The 16,039-nt window shown below is 38.1% G+C and overlaps 1 protein-coding gene across 15 annotated transcripts in view; it reads right to left on the bottom strand.

Annotated features, from left to right (window-relative positions):
* Nucleotides 1–16,039, bottom strand: part of PDLIM5 (PDZ and LIM domain 5) — a 128,861-nt gene that overhangs the window by 36,357 nt on the left and 76,465 nt on the right. For 5 of the 15 annotated variants that reach the window (XM_054064570.1, XM_054064576.1, XM_054064578.1 and 2 more), the window contains exons 6-15: nt 14,546–14,563; nt 14,083–14,255; nt 12,426–12,462; nt 10,075–10,104; nt 8,488–8,622; nt 7,632–7,748; nt 3,731–3,925; nt 2,929–3,015; nt 1,991–2,128; nt 77–208 (exon numbers count right to left, since the gene is read on the bottom strand). In XM_054064570.1, coding sequence (XP_053920545.1) covers nt 77–208; nt 1,991–2,128; nt 2,929–3,015; nt 3,731–3,925; nt 7,632–7,748; nt 8,488–8,622; nt 10,075–10,104; nt 12,426–12,462; nt 14,083–14,255; nt 14,546–14,563 — 1,062 coding nt within the window. Of the gene's footprint in view, nt 1–76; nt 209–1,990; nt 2,129–2,928; nt 3,016–3,730; nt 3,926–7,631; nt 7,749–8,487; nt 8,623–10,074; nt 10,105–10,757; nt 11,726–12,425; nt 12,463–14,082; nt 14,256–14,545; nt 14,564–16,039 lie in introns of those variants that run through there. The other 10 variants (XM_054064582.1, XM_054064586.1, XM_054064584.1 and 7 more) reach the window with 7 other exon arrangements.

Genomic DNA, 16,039 nt, shown 5'->3' with positions numbered 1-16,039 from the left:
CAGAAACAGGCTTTGAAGGAGAAGCCAGTTTCTTGCAAGTCCTAAGTCCCAACCATGCAACACACTTGGACAATACCTCTTGCTCTTTTGCAACTCCAGAGCACTCATGGACTTCCTGGAGGGCCCGATGGCCTGCAGAGGAGGCTTAGTGACAGGTGTGATGAGCAGGGCATCCAAGAGTGAGCGGTAGACACTAGGTTCAGAGAGTCTAGCAAGCATTTAAAAAGACCATGTAAACAAACTAGGTGAACAAAGTTCAAGTTGGCTGGAACCACTGAAAAGCCCCAGACCCTTATGAAAATCCTGTTTGTTCTGTAGATACACAGAGACACTGAACCTAGGACAACTGATACAGAATCATAGAATGGTTTGGGTTGGAAGAGACCATAAAGATCATCCAGTTCCACTCCCCCGCCATAGGCAGAAACACCTCCCACCAGCCCAGGCTGCCCAAGGACCAATCCAACCTAGCCTTGAACACCTCCAGGGATGGGGCAGCCACAGCTTCCCTGGGCAACCTGTGCCAGTGCCTCACCACTGTCATCGTGAAGAATTTCTTCCTAATGTCTAATCTAAATCTTCCCCCTTACCATTTAAAGGCATTCCCCCTCGTCCTATGTCTTTATAAAAAGTCCCTCCCCAGCCTTCCTGGCTGCTATAAGGTCTCCTCAGAGCCCTCATTTCTCCAGGCTGAACAACCCCAACTTTCTTGTCCTGTCCTCATAGCAGAGGTGCTCCACTCCTCTGATCATACTTGTGCCCCTCCTCTGGACATATTCCAATAGTTCCATGTCTTTCTTACAACAGGAATTCCAGCACTGGACACAATACCCCAGATGAGGTCTCACAAGAAGGGAAGAATCGCCTCCCTCGATCTGCTGGCCACGCTTCTTTTGATGCAGCCCAGGATACAGTTGGCCTTCTGGGCTGCAAGCGCACACTGCCAGCTCATGTTGAGCTTCTCATCCAGCAGCATCCCCAAATCCTTCTCTGCAGGGCTGCTCTCAATCACTTCATCTCCCATCGTGTACTGAAATTGGCAATTACCCCAACCCAGCTGTAGGACCTTGCGCTTGGCCTTGTTGAACCTCATGAGGTTCTCACAGGCCCACTTTTCCAGCTGGTCTACGTCCCTCTGGATGACATCCCATCCTTCTGGTGTGAAAACTGCATCACTCAGCTTGATGTCATCTGCAAACCTGCTGAGGGTGCACTCGACCTCGCTGTCTATATCATCAATGAAAATATTAAACAGCACTGGCCCCAATAGCTTGCCGTGCCACTTTATCCAGCAGATGTCAGAAATTAAGTGTATATAAGCAGTACTCGAAGTGAAGGTCACACACCCCAGGGGAGTGTGAGAAGAAATAGGGTTTATTTAATTTTACTTTTACCATTAGTGAAGTAAAATAGAAAGTATTTTGGAAACAGTGTTTATTTCATCTTTTTGTCAGCCTTTTTTAATTTCTGGGTTTGTGTATGTTTTATAATGTTTTAGTACATTAGGACATTTATTTAATTTAGAAATAAACACACATACATTGCATGCTCAAAGAATTTTTACTGATATGAATGCATGACTGAAAAAGTTGAGCCCATCTGACTAAGTAAGCCTTTATGAAAATCAATGCAGTAGATGGAACTCAGAGAGTTACTGTCTTCGGGCATTCAAAGGTTACTCAAAGATGCAGATTATAATTTGTCACCCAAGTAACATAATTGTTATTTACAGTTTGTTTGCTGACTGAGCTGTAAAACAGTTATGATGAGGATCAGAAAGGTAAAAACACTCACCAAGGTTCAGAGCAGCAGTCTGGCGCTAAGCTAAAAAATAGGGCACGGGAGCCTTGAATATATTCTATCGACTTGCTCACCGTGCTAACAGTGAAAGAGCTAATTTTGCAGTCCTGCTAGGAATCTATTTTTCTTGTGCAAGCTTGAACTTTCTTAAACCAAACTATAAAATCTTGCTTTTAAAGTTGATGTCTACCTGGCCCGGACAGCAATGGCAGCAGACACAGCAGCAGCAGCCATTCTCTTAATTTTTGAGCTCTGCTTGAAAGGAGAAAGAACAGCAAGAGGTGCAGGTCCAATCTTGGGCAGACTTCCTGAAGGATTTTCCACTTTTCTAGCACAGAATCGTTGAGCCAAGAGAGGAGAAAACAGAGAAAGCAGGAAAGATTTACAGAAAAGGAGTACAATGCTGGACTTCATTAATCACTGAAAAGTTATGTGATTTTAAGTTCCCAGTTCACAGAGACATCAGGGCAATGTATTAGCCACTTGAATACTAATGTAGAAAATGGCAATTTTTATTTCACCAACAAATAAAACTTTCTTCCCATCAATTTAAGATTCAGCATCTATCACAGCCCTCAAATTCCCCATCCCAGGCTCTGCCTTGCACCCCTGGGTTATTCCCACTGAATTCCAGGACACTCCACATGGATCCACCTAAGTCTGCATGGTGCTGACAGAAAAAGTCATGAAGTTGACTTGGCTTCTCCTCTTTTTCATAATAAACAATAAAAATGAAAAGCTTTAGAATATTCAGTGATATAACTTCAGTAGCTCTATTTTTAGCCACCTTTACCAAATTTGGTGTGCTCCTCATCCCCATGTCATTCCCCCTAATTTTTATCTGGGTTGGGAGGAATGTGATTAGGCAAAGAAGTAAAAAAAATATACTGGCTCCAAAGTAATTTCCACAATGGTGAATCCGTAACACTCAAGGTCTATCTTAGAACTTCAAAATTATCCACAGAAGTGTTGTGCATTTCTAAAAATAACTTCAGAAGTGACGATAGCACTCCAAACACTCATACAACGATACTTTACACCACTTCTTGGATTTAAATGCAAAATATGCTGTCTGAAACGCTTGCTTATGCATAGCAGTCTGCTGTAGATATACCTTAAAATATTTACCTGGTATGACTTACAGATGATTTAAACTGACAGCTTGAGATTTTACTGAAAGAATTTGTTTCATATGAATGCAGAGATGCTTCAAGCCTGCCCAAAAGCAGCAAGAGAAGAAAAATCATTAATCAAACACTTATTACACCTCTGGCAATGTTAAGTAAAGCTCAGGAGTTGTTCATTTAAGGATTTTCAAAAGCCCTTCTTATCCATTACCAACTAAACAGGAACAGGGATGGCTTAGTGTCCTAGAGTGTTAATTACTGAGGGAAGCACTCTTTCCCCACTGCCGTAGACTGTAGTCTGGATGTCCTGTCACTACCAAGTCAACGCTTGTATTCTCCAAAATCTTCAGGCTACTGGACAATTCAAAAATATACATTTTGTAGGAAGTATGACTAACCTTTCAAAATCAGGTGAATAAAATATGCATAATGCTTTGATATCCCACTATAAGCACACTGTTGTGCTTTCTCCCAAAAAACTTCTTTCACATTTTCATACTGTCTATTGGTTCCATATCACCAACTTTTGACAATAAAGTCACCTTCCTACCGAATCTCCCACCCATGACTGGTTTCTCCACGTCATCTAAGGGTCACTTTAAGGTTTTAATAATTTTCCTAACTTTTGTCTAAAAGCTACCTTAATTTCTAATTGCTAAGCAAATTTCCAGAGCAGCATGAGGGTCAGGAGATGCCTGTAAGCTGCTCCATCTCAATAACATGCATCATCCAAAAGATCACATGAAACTATATGTAAAATTATGGTTTCTCATGCCTTTTTATTGCAGCAGGCTCAGATGTACCTGGCAGGAATAGGAGACAGCACGACGGCCATTTCCACAGGTGGGGCTGCCGAAGGTGGCTGCATGACTACGGCGGTGGACAGAGAAGACTCAGAGGTCTGTGTGGCCACAGCACACTTCACGGGGAGAGCAGGTTCTTTATCAGCTGTCAAAAGGCTTGCTGCATCTGGAGCAGGCAACTCCACAGTTATTTTCCTAGTTGATGTTAATTTCACAATTATAACGAGAGAACATATGGAGAAGAGATCTTTCATTTGATTAAAATACCAAACAGTAACGAACAACTCTTTTTAGCTGGTGTTGTTCTTTCTTAAGAAGAACAAGTGGGTAGCACGTGAGGGGTTGTTTTTTTTCTTCCCTAGGAACCAGATATTCATCCTCTAGGAATCAAGCCTATACTGAAATTTTTTCTTTGGGGCATTTTTGAGCCAAAGCTTGAGAGCTTAGAACTAGGCTTATTTAACCACAAAACCAAACTATTTGGGCAGCTTAAAGCAGTTACTCAAAAAATAAACAATATTGAACAACGGTAAATCCAATATACTGAAAACTCTACCTAGGATAAATTGATGACAGTTTAGCCACCGTGGCTACTTGGCTGCTGGTATTTAAAACCTGAACAATTGTAAGAGGGTGAGGTACACACTTGGAAAAGACTTCCAAAGGTTTCTCAAACAGAAGCTGTCTGAAGTACAGGAAAGCAGAAGGACAAATAGAATTCACAGGAAATCAACATTTTTTCCCCCATATATATCTTGCTTGTTACCAAACCAAGATGACCATGAAAGATCTGAGGGTTTTAGTTCAGTCAGTCTGAGTCCTTCTTTTCTCCTCAACCTGACATTCATTTGCCAGTTAAATGAATAACTCCTGTCTTAGCAAATTCCCTTTTGCATGATAACTACAATTCAGGGAAGTTGTTTAGGAAAATTGATGTAGAATGTGCTGAAAAAGGGATCTGGCAGAGTTTGAGAAAATACAGCAGTAGTTACAACAATTCAGGACAAAATAGTGGTATGCAGAGATTATAACCTTTCCTGGAATTGCCCCTAAGTTCTTCAAAACTTCATACAGCATCCTTGCGAAGCTTTATAAGTCATAAAAAGGGCCTTAAAGAAGGTGAGAAGGAGAATAGATCACACTGGGTATATGCTCCAAGACAAGAGAAAGTGAAGAGCAAGCTGACTCGAAATCTTATTGATACATTCATACTCATTGTATTTCTGTTATTCACTTGTTTAGGCAGTAGCTATAAAACGAGTAAGAAATCACTCTCCAAGATTACCATTTCTGTGGAGGATATTCTTGGCTGTTCATTAATCAGAAAGCACAAAACAAAAGCAGGATTAATACCTACTATTTAATACTAACTCTTTGTATTTATGAGTATCAGGAATAATTCCATTAAAAGAAAAGATAAAAGTAGGTATGCATGTCCATAAAAGAGCAATTTAAAGACTCGCTGGCACTGGATCTGCTTTATATTAGTTATACATTTCTCAGGAAGCGCCAGATTCTGTGGCTTACACAATCTGAAGTTGCCAGAATGACTATTTAAGATGACTTTTTACAACTTTCTAAAAAGGCTGTAATAGCTCTTAAATATTTTACTGTTAAACTTATAGGAGGATACTGCATATATGAAATTGAGTAATAATACACTATAAATTACAGTAGTTTGCTATATTGCAATATGACTAGCTTAGGCTTTCAATAAAGACCTGCAACTACAATAAAAAAAGCATTATGCTTTATATTATGAAGTCTGCCTTACAAGCACTGAATCTAACTTTAATTCAGTAATCTAATCCAGATCCTTCATACATTTCACAGCCAACTCTTTCTCCTTCCTGGCAGTTCAGTAGTGGGTGGTACAAATCACATAGCTTCAGCCAGGAAAAGACAAAGCCTATTAGGAAAATAAAGACCTATACCAGTAAATGCCAACAAATGCAGGGCTTTAATGGGAAAAGCAAGTCTACTAGTCTTTGGATGGTCCAATTCTGCTTTTCTAAAAGTCTGACGTGCCACGCACCAATTGTTCCATAAGGATTTCTGATGGTTGCCATTTTATAAAAAAAAGGTGTTTGGAATGTCAGCATTGGATGTATTTCCTGCCCAAAAGAGTGTTATAAAAGCAGCTACATTGGCTCAGTAACAGAACATAAACACCAAATATAGTTGCTACACTGATGACTTCTTAGTTCAGGAGCGAATCAAGACTACGCAGCTTTGTCAAATAATTTATGTTTGCTTTCCCACACTCAATGTAATCCTACCTTATACAGCTCTGCAGAAGCTGCTCAGATTTCAACCCTTCTTGAGTAGAAAATACTCATAACCTACTTTTTTGACACTTAGTATCAATACATTATCATCCCAAACTATCATAAATGTAGCTGTCCTTCCCAGTTTTCTGTGGCTCATTTTAAAGCTGCTCTCTTGCTAGGTTAATTTTGCCAAATAATAAAGTTGGAGCATAGGTCTTGAGAGAGTAGATTTAAAATTTCCTCTCCCTGGATACAAATCCAGAGCTAGGATTTAGAAAGAACTCCCGGTTACTCAGAATACAGTAGCTGTAGCAGTATCTGCAAGGCATCTGCAGTTCAGTAGATGTAACCAAAATAGAATTTCATTGGTAGACGTGAAAATCAACTATTGAATTAGTATTTCTCTCCCTGTCTTTTTTCACCTCATGTTTTTTTGCTTAAAAAAAATGACCATGAGTATTGACATACACATTTTGTGTGGCTTTTTAATCTTTGGTGACTCATAACCACTCACTCCATCTGCTTCCTGGGATTTAAGGGAATGTGCTGCCGAAAATATCACAACTAAATTTTCTTTTCTGTTCTGACTCATACCAAAGGCTACCATTAAGGTGTTGGCCTGCTGTCCAAGCAAACCTCTGTCATGACCACCACCCCTTCCCGATTAATCTCACATTATTAATCATCGAGGTACCATCTTCTCCCAGACATCAAAAAAGCCTTCAAAAGACACTGCAACAGGACCGACTTACCATATATTGCTGTGACGTTTTGTCTCATCTCTCTATGCTGTCTGAGTCTATTGCTTTAAAGGGGAAACTGTCAATCTCAAATCTCAGCATTAGATTTCTAGTTGCAGAAAGCATACACAGCTAGAGGCAACAGTATATTCCTGTACGCTTTTCCCAAGGATAAGCCCTTGCAGGACGAGGCACTGTTCATTCAATTCTCATTTTTAAAGAAGCAGCTTTGTTTCGTGTTATAACTTTGTGCTTGTGTGTGCGTAATCAACTCCAGCTACCTGGAATTAAAAACCATTCCTGCACTATGAAACACAAACCACCAGAAAATGTTATTAACCTTCAATAACAGTATCACAACCATCTAAATTACTCTGTCACATACCCCAAAATTACTGTTGTTGTCTAGTACCCATAGATGACCTCCCAAACATCACCAGTCCACCAAGGTAAGTGCCAGTGAACCTATCCAAGGCCAGTAATAGGAAAATTGCCAGATAATCACTAGTTTTCTTTGATTGCATCATAGGCAGTTCTCTGTGTACTGAAAAAATCTGAATTCACGTTTGTGTTGTTGAGACCACTGAAAAGTCAATCCACCCAGGTAATAAGGTATATGACCACTGACAATGCACGAACACACACTAAATATTGTGTCTTATTTTAACTGACATCCAGAAGACTGTTCATGAAACTGCTCAGCTTTATTTCATTAGTCTTCTCCTTCCTGCTCCTACCATTTAAAGGAAAATGTCTAGTCATGGCATATTAAGAAAGTTTGTTCTAAGTGAATGACTGACAACCCCCTCTCCCCCGAGACAGACAAATCTAGGCTAGAATAACATATGGATAGTTTGTTAACTGAATCAAAATATCCTCTGATTGATTTACCTCCCAGGAGATGCTGCTGGAATGTGTTCGGAAAGTCTGGGAGAGGGGACACTGCCAGGGAAGGACTCTGCTATTGGCAGAAGAGTGGCTGCAGGTTCTGGTCTAGCACTGTTTTCACTTCATTCACAATAATAAAGTCAAATGGAGACACACAGAGAAAGAGAATTTTAATCAACACTGAAACAGTATGCTGAGTAGGAGACGCTGTGCATGAAAGTGTTAGTAAATTGGAAAAAAAAAAACAAAACCCACACCCCAAATATGGAGCTTATAGCTTCACATAAACAGAGGGATAAAAGGAGGCACAACATACTTAGGAAGTGTCCGAAAGTTGAGAAGTGTCCTGCCGCTTATAAACTCAGAAAGGCAAGTAGTGTTTTATAAAAACAGAACACGTGTATTTAGTATTACATTAAGTGATGGAAAACTTTTAGGAAATACTGGAAAATAAACAGATACAGCACTATTAGCATTCACTCCCGAAGTTTTATACACTTTTTGCTGCAACATTTTTAGGATGTTAGTTTTGTGAAGATTAGACTTTATATTTCTTAGTATTTTTTTATATCCTTTCTTTTTCCCCAGTTGTGAAAGCCCTCTACCTGAATAAAAGCACCCATCTGACCTACCACTATAACACACAAAAATAAAAGTAAACTGTGAGCTGGACAACAATCGCAACCGTGATTTTGAGCCAACTAAATTAGTCACAGGAAGAGGCATTGCTGCCTTTGGGGTTTTTTTGTTTGGCTGGTTGGTTTTGTTATTAGCATGTAAAATTAAGTATCTAAATAAATTAGGGAGCCTTAAGTGCTGAAAATTATTGAACAGACTTAGGAATGACTAGGGAACAGACCTCATAGGTGGTAAAGGTGTGGATGGAAAGTCTGATACAGGTGCGATCTCCAAAGCCTGGGTAGCTATGGAGTTTTTATTCAGATTAACACAGGCATCCTGGGCTCCTGCTCCATTAGGGAGATCTGCAGGTTTCCTTTACAGATATTTATGATGAGAGGAGAAAAAAAATAAATACATGATTTATGACAGGTTGTTTCAGGACTGACCAAGAGTGGAACAAATATTCTCCAGTGGCTATGAATTACCTAAACTACAAATCTGAAAAATCCAGATACATCTTCACTCAAGACAATGAACTGATTCTACAATTTAAGGCCAAAAGCAAAGCTGTTACTGGTTACTCAAAAGGAGATAGTTAAATATGAACATCTAAAATATACTTGGAAATAGGGTGCTGCAGAATTAGAACTAATCAGTTACTAAAACACATAAATAAACTTTACATAAATCTTAAAAGTGCAAAGTTTAGTCTTTAAGTGATTGGTTTAACAGTTACAGTTCACAGATTTCAGTAAGGGCTTTCTATGTCCTGTCCTTCCAGCTCTTTTATCTACACAAAAATTCCTAGTGTCTTACAGTTCAGGGGTAAAAAAATAATAAAAAACGCAAAGACCATATTACTTGGACAATGAAAAGCTGAATATTATTTAATTGGGATATTTACCTGTACAGTACTGATGGAAAAGAGCTTCCTATCCCATCTATGCCATTGTTTGTCCTATCATTCTAGCTGATCTCTCACATTTACATTTATTAATTTATATTAAAAAACCTCACTCAGAATATTTTTTCAAAGTTCAGATGTATGCTGAGAACCAGATATGAGCTAAGACATGTTATCCACATACAAATGGAAAAGCTGTCCATTGTTTTGGAAACAGTAGCAAGGTTCAAAATTTGACATCATCAAGTGCTATGCAATGGGGATACTGGGAGAAGAGACAACATTTTTGAAACAGTAAATGAAATTAATTTCACATATTCATGAAACGTTTTTTGAACTAGTGATTTGTTAGTATGAATTTACAGGAAACCAATAATTTTGGTAGCCTTTCTCGAACTATCTTCAATAGACAGACTTTCTCATATTCTTAACAGATAGACTCTATGACTTTACAGAGTGTAAGCGATAACCTGTCATAGTTTTTGTTGCATTGATGTCCTCTGAAATTCTCATCTTCCTTTCCATTCATAAAAAGTTTTTTAAACCCAGCAAAACAGTTTTAATACACTACTGCACATTCCTATTTTAATATTCAGTATTCTATCAAATTATTATACTGCAGTGTACGTGCACTCAGTAATACATTTGGGTTTAGTAACACAGTACTCACTACCGAGTTATGTGATGTGGGATGGGGTGTATGGAATCAAACTGACTGGCACTTTTATTAAAGGAATCTTTAGTGAATATAGTAAAGTGAATATTTTCTCCTCTTGTCCCTAAGGAGTTAACCCCGAAAGGTGTATGAGGTGTGATATGACTTGGTCCATCATTACCAGTGTAAATCAAATTGTACTTTATGCTGTGCACTGTTAGGCATCCACATCAGTGACTGTTAGTGTTAGACAACTTGGCTATTACCTGAAGTCTCCACTTTCTGTTTGGCTTTTCCTAAAGATAAAATGACAAATACTGTAAGCTACTGCTGTAATGTATAATCATATAAACTATCTGAAAAGGAAACAAAAGCATCAAATGCTTCCAACGATCTCCAAAGATCTCCATTCCTTTCAGTTTTCCAAGTTGTACAATAAAAAAATCATACACACACACAAATCTGTAGAAGTGTTTACAGTGAACATCAATCCATTCATGGGATCAGTTGCATGAGAAAAATGTGTAGGTTCGTTGCACATACAAGTCAATCACAATGATTCCCATCAAGCAATTATGAAAGATCGGGCTATTATATATGCTTTTTTCAATTCAACTGAGGTTTGAAACTTCTGCAACTCAATAAATGCTAAAAAAGCTGAGGGCTTTAGTAGAATTCTTACTCCTGCAGCCCCCTAAAAGGTCAATCATTTTATTGATTTCTGCAAGATTCACATTGGTTCTGACTACACAAACACATACATATATTTAACATGATCAGGAACTCGACTGTTGTGGTAGTTTTATAAAATTCAGATTGTTCATTCTATGCAGCAAGGATTTGATTGTTTCTCTTACTACAACCTGTGAAAGTGCAATGAAATTACAGCTCCACACATGAGAAGACTACTCAAGGAGTTGGGGACACTCAAAAGAAAAACAGACAGAGCTAAGATAAAAGCAACTTTTATTAAAATACTCTTCAAGCTTCAGAAAGCATAAATAAATGACTGTGTAGCTACTATAATACATTATTTTACAGGAGAACCATAGGGCCATGAAGCTTTTATAAACAAAAGAAAGCTTATGAACTTCACTCTGAAATAAATAAATACTACTGTCTTATCTTATTCTTGTTAGAATATGTGTGTTGAATCTCTTACAGGTACACAGCAACGTTCTGCTCTTTTTTTTCTAAGTTTTCCACAATAAGCAGCAGCATCTTTATACTGAGCTTGCACTTTGATTTGTAACATCAGAAACATTTTTTAATTGCTTAAAAGTACTCTATCTTCTTGCTCTATTTTGTAAAACATTTACAATCACTCTAAAGTTAACCTGCTGGAAAATCCAAGATAATTATTCTAGTAAGTACATAAGTTTGAAATAAGTGCATACAGTCCCTCTTCATCTTCTTCCCTAAGCCCCAAAATCAAAGTAATACAATTTCTTAGTCTCTCGTTCATAATTTTCTGCTTTCTAAACACCTACAGTAACTCAAACTCAGCAATGCAAATGACTCCTTTAAGGCAAAAAAAGAACTGCAACAGCCATCTCCTCCCCCATGTTGGAAGATTCAGTCACCCAAGTTGTTCTGTTTTAAATATGTACGTTTTGTCAACTAGTGACCAGCATAAAAACATTTTCATCTCATTTTTTACACATCAGTAGGAAAGTGTTAGAAAAGTATAGAAAAGGCTAGAATTTCTCTCGCAGTAAGGCTAGTGAAAGACTTTCTCATTTTCCCTTTTTTTTTTTGCAAAGCAGATGGAAATGAAGAAAGTAAGGAAGTATTTGTATTTTGCTTTTGCAACTTGGGTAAAATCACTGGACATTAAGAACACGTGCTGAGACTTCATGGTGCCAGTCACGTAATTTTGTATATTTGGGGCTAAAGACGTGGATAGGAACCTTTTCCCTGTGGAAAGAAGTGACAGAAGAAAAAATAAGAAAGAAAGAAAAAAAGGAAGAAAAAAAGAAGGAAGGAAAGAAAGAAAGAAAGGAAAAAAAGAAAGAAAAGGTTTGTCTTAAGCAGTCTCACAACCAAGCATGCAATCTTCATGCACTAGTCCTATTCCCACATTGCCTTCCTCTCTGTCAAAAAGCTGGATCCAGCGTTAGGCAAAGTCAGTAGAAAAATTCCCACTGACTGCAAGAACCATTAGATTTAGCCGCTCATTACTACTCATTCTGAACAAAATTCATCCTAAAGCAAGGAGATGGCTGACCCTCGTTTGTAGTTCACTATGGTAATACATTCCAGCTAAGCCTTGCAATTTGATCCTCAGTTACAAATTTACGAATTAACAATGCCTGGTTAGATTTAAGAAAAGGAGAACACATTGACAAGTTGGCCTCACACAGATCATCAAACCAGTCCAAGCTTACGGAAAATCTCAAACTTCTGCACAAACATCAATACTCGACTACACCAAGAGATTTTATAAGGGTCACTTATGTAGAAAAATATCTTGACTTTTACATGCTCAAGCAGAAGGTAAAAAAAGAAGCAACATTTTAAAAACACCCAGACGTCACACAAATGCAATAAACACTACCAGTTAAGAATTAAGACATGCAAAGTATTAAAGTAATAAAAATGTAAAACATCAACTCACTTAGTCTTCTTTGCAGCTTCCTGTTCTGGTTCTTTCACTGCAGGAAAACAGAAAATTTTTCTAAGGCACTAAAGGCACTGCACCACTGTACAACTGAGATTCTTCCCTCTGCCAATGCATTCACCACAGCAGGAAATTACAATCAAGGTTGTTAGGACTCCTTGGTTCTAAATATGGCTCAGGGGAAATGAGGTATGTCTATAAACCTAAAGTGGTCCTTTGCCAGCAGGATTGCTGTAAGGTGGCTCTGGCGGTCTCTGCTCTTTCCCTTGGCCCACTCTTGACGTTGGCATGGAGAAAGATGAGTTCAGAATGGAAAGAGGAATGAAAGTTGGGAGACGTTTCTTTTGGATGAACATCTAGTGGATTTATATCAGGTGATAATCCAAGCTTCTGTTTGTAGCCAGGCTGTGACCCATCAAGGTGCTAGAGGACTGCACATGGGATAATGTGAATTCCCAGCCTGATTTTAAGTTTGGCAAAAATAATTGCAGTTACTTTCTTGTAGTATTTCTCAATTTGATTAATTCATCAGTACTGAATGGGAACAGATACACATTATTTGACATTCAGGTCTCATATTCTGCCTTTACAAGGATTAATGAAGAGAATCCAAAGACAGACAATGAACCATTAGTAGATTAGTGCAATGTAGGACCACAAAACTATCAGGTAACTGTCCAAGTTCAGAATATTTATCACACATGGACAGTAATTCTTATTTGCAGAGATGCAATCATTGTTTGTAGAGTATTTCTACCAGAGAATCAAGAGTGGACTTAATCAAATCTGCCCCTGGGGAGGTGGTTTGATTTCCTCACTATTCTTTTCATTGTAGCACTAGCTGTGAAAAGCAGAAGAATGAAATAATCACCTCTACGTTAGCTGCCTCAGCCTGAACATGACAGAGCTCAAATCTCCCGACTGCACTTATTATGCCTTTTACACGACATTACAGATTCCAGAAAGTGAACTACAGCTGACAACATAACATGAAATTGAAGTTTTATCACAAAATTACATGACTGGGAATGACCTTCTCCACATCACCAGTTCCAGTCCACAGTATACATATTCACAACACTGTAGCTTAAGCAAAGAATGGAAAAGTGCCCTGGGGATAAACTGAGGAGATGTGGGTTTAAGCTTTTGACTGGTTAAAGTATTGCAGACCTTTTTATGCCTGTCCAAGATTTTCTACATGCCTGAAACCACCTTGATTTTTCCAGAGCATTACATTTGAATTGGAAGGTGATAATTTTGTTGATGCACAAGGGGAAAAAAACCAATAAATATGTATCTGACAACGTCTTTTGGAGTAGAAATGGAAATGTTAACATTTATCTAGAATGAGTCAATTCAATTTTTCTTGAATTGAGTCAACTCAATCAAGAAAAACGTCCAGTAATGTATGTCCTGAGCTACTTAGCAATAGCAAGAGTTTTACAAAAATATTTTCCTACTATAGTCTTCTCAAACTTTTTTGTTTTAAAGAGCTAAGCAAAATTATGCCTACTGGATTTATAATATTATCCAAGAGGGAAAAATGGAAGGGATGTGTCTGAATCCTTTTACCGCTCTTACCCCCTCCCAGCTTTTAAAAACACCTATCTGCCCAATGCCATTAGTTTTATTTTATTTTTATCAGACTACTCACTATGATCAGTGCCAGTGATTTGGGCAAGGATGCGGAAGGAGCGGGACTGAGTGGTGCCTGTCCGGGGATGCCAGTCTTCAGTATCTTCGATCAGTCGCTTCTTGCTGGCGTCACTGTGGGTGGGTGTGTGGTAAAACTCTGTATAGGTATCCACGATGTGTTTCCGTGGAGGGCTGCATCAAGGAGAGGAAAGAGCAGTGAGCAAAAAGACCACCTGGGTTGAGGTTGCTACAAAGAAACAGGCATTATTGTGACCTTTCAGAGCATTTAAAGGCAGTTTCTGTGTTTGGATGCAGATGTGCAGTGGTGAGCTCTACTGGCATATCTGAATACAGACTCATGTTCATGCTGAACCAAACACAGCTTTAGAATTACTCTAACTTGACTGAAATATTTTTTATTGTTTCACTGCTGGAACACTTGAAACAGTATTATCAAGACATTTACATGTTTAAACCTTTACCGTTTGGGTGGGTTTTTCCTTGCAGATGAGAGAGTAAGTCAGCAAGAGAAAGGTTTCCCCAGCGTAAACAGGAAAAGCAGAAAAAGAAAACAAGAAATAAAGTCAGAAAGTTGAAACAGAAGCACAGCTAATTATTCAGTTGAATTATTTTTGTGGGAAAGGGCATAAAATCTAATTAATCAGTGATATTCTCATTCTACTACCAAAATTGCAGCACAGAACTCACATACTTAATTTAAACTCACAGAGATTTCCTCACATGGATAAGAGGGGAATTTGTTTAGGTAAAATAGGGTAGTCTACTTAGTTTGGACCAGGTGCCCCTTGACAAATTCTCCCCATGGCTGACAAAAGGCAAAGCACTAGCTGTGCACAAGGGCCACCCAGTACACACCAAGTCTTTTGCACTTGGCAAAGCCTGGATCAGAACCACGTCATTTGAAACTATAGTTAGTCATGTTCTGGAGCATAACGTAGAGATATTGATGCTTGATATCCTTGCCTGAAAGTTAAAGAAGTGGGCAATTGTTTCATCTGGAAATTTTCCCCACAGTAACCTACATGCTGTTACCAATCCCCGCACTAGTAGACTTACAAGAACACAGGATTTTAAATCTTTGCTTTCAGTAACTGATGGGAAGAACATGTAATGCACTGACCAGTTTAGGAAAAGGGAACAGAAGATTCATGCTACATATATATTACTCCTAAATTCTACATTTGCTATCCCAAAGCATTAATCTTTAAGACCCTCTAAAGGTGCATTTGTTTTTACATAATTTATGGGAGCTTAACTGTGCAAAAACTAGCTCCTAAAACATAACAATTCTAATTATAGTTCAAAAAAACAAAACTAAAAAATGCAAAAAGTGCTTGAAGAAAACTTGTAATTTTGACTTTTGTACTTCTTTGCTGTATTTTTAATATCCAAAGTATTTTTAATAAAGAAACGTGGGAAATAGGAACAAAAATTACATAAATCATTAATTGTCAACAAGTAAGAATTAGAATCATTCCATGTACTGCATTAGTAAATACTTAAGCTTACAAGAATACTTAACACTTGAAAGATTTATGTGAATGGTTTCAGACAAAATTATAGAAAAAGACTGAATTTACTGACACAGTATTAGTGATGTGTGTCTATTACATATCAAGGTTACTAAAGGACAGAGAGGTACAGAAACAAAGACAGTGATATTTCTAGGACAGGGTACAAGAAGTAGACAGAAAAACGAAGTAAAGCATCAAAACAGTTAATAGCAAAAATTAAATCAGAAAATTAAAGCAGTAAGGGTATGGAACTACAAGAAAATGCAATTATCTACATGCAGTTGAGTGCATTCTAGCAACTACCACAGTGAAATAAGTAGTCTTCTGCATTTGTGGAAAGTAGTATTATAAACAAAGTATGCCATCGACCTCTCTCGTAGATCCTACTGCTTCCTTTTTCAAGGCTTGAATCTACTGGCAATGACTCATTGAGGCAACAAG

Source organism: Cuculus canorus, chromosome 4 (genome assembly GCF_017976375.1).
Source record: "Cuculus canorus isolate bCucCan1 chromosome 4, bCucCan1.pri, whole genome shotgun sequence".
Taxonomy (NCBI): domain Eukaryota; kingdom Metazoa; phylum Chordata; class Aves; order Cuculiformes; family Cuculidae; genus Cuculus; species Cuculus canorus.
The sequence above is the reverse complement of the archived record's forward strand: the minus strand, read 5'-3'. Positions and strand labels throughout refer to the sequence as shown.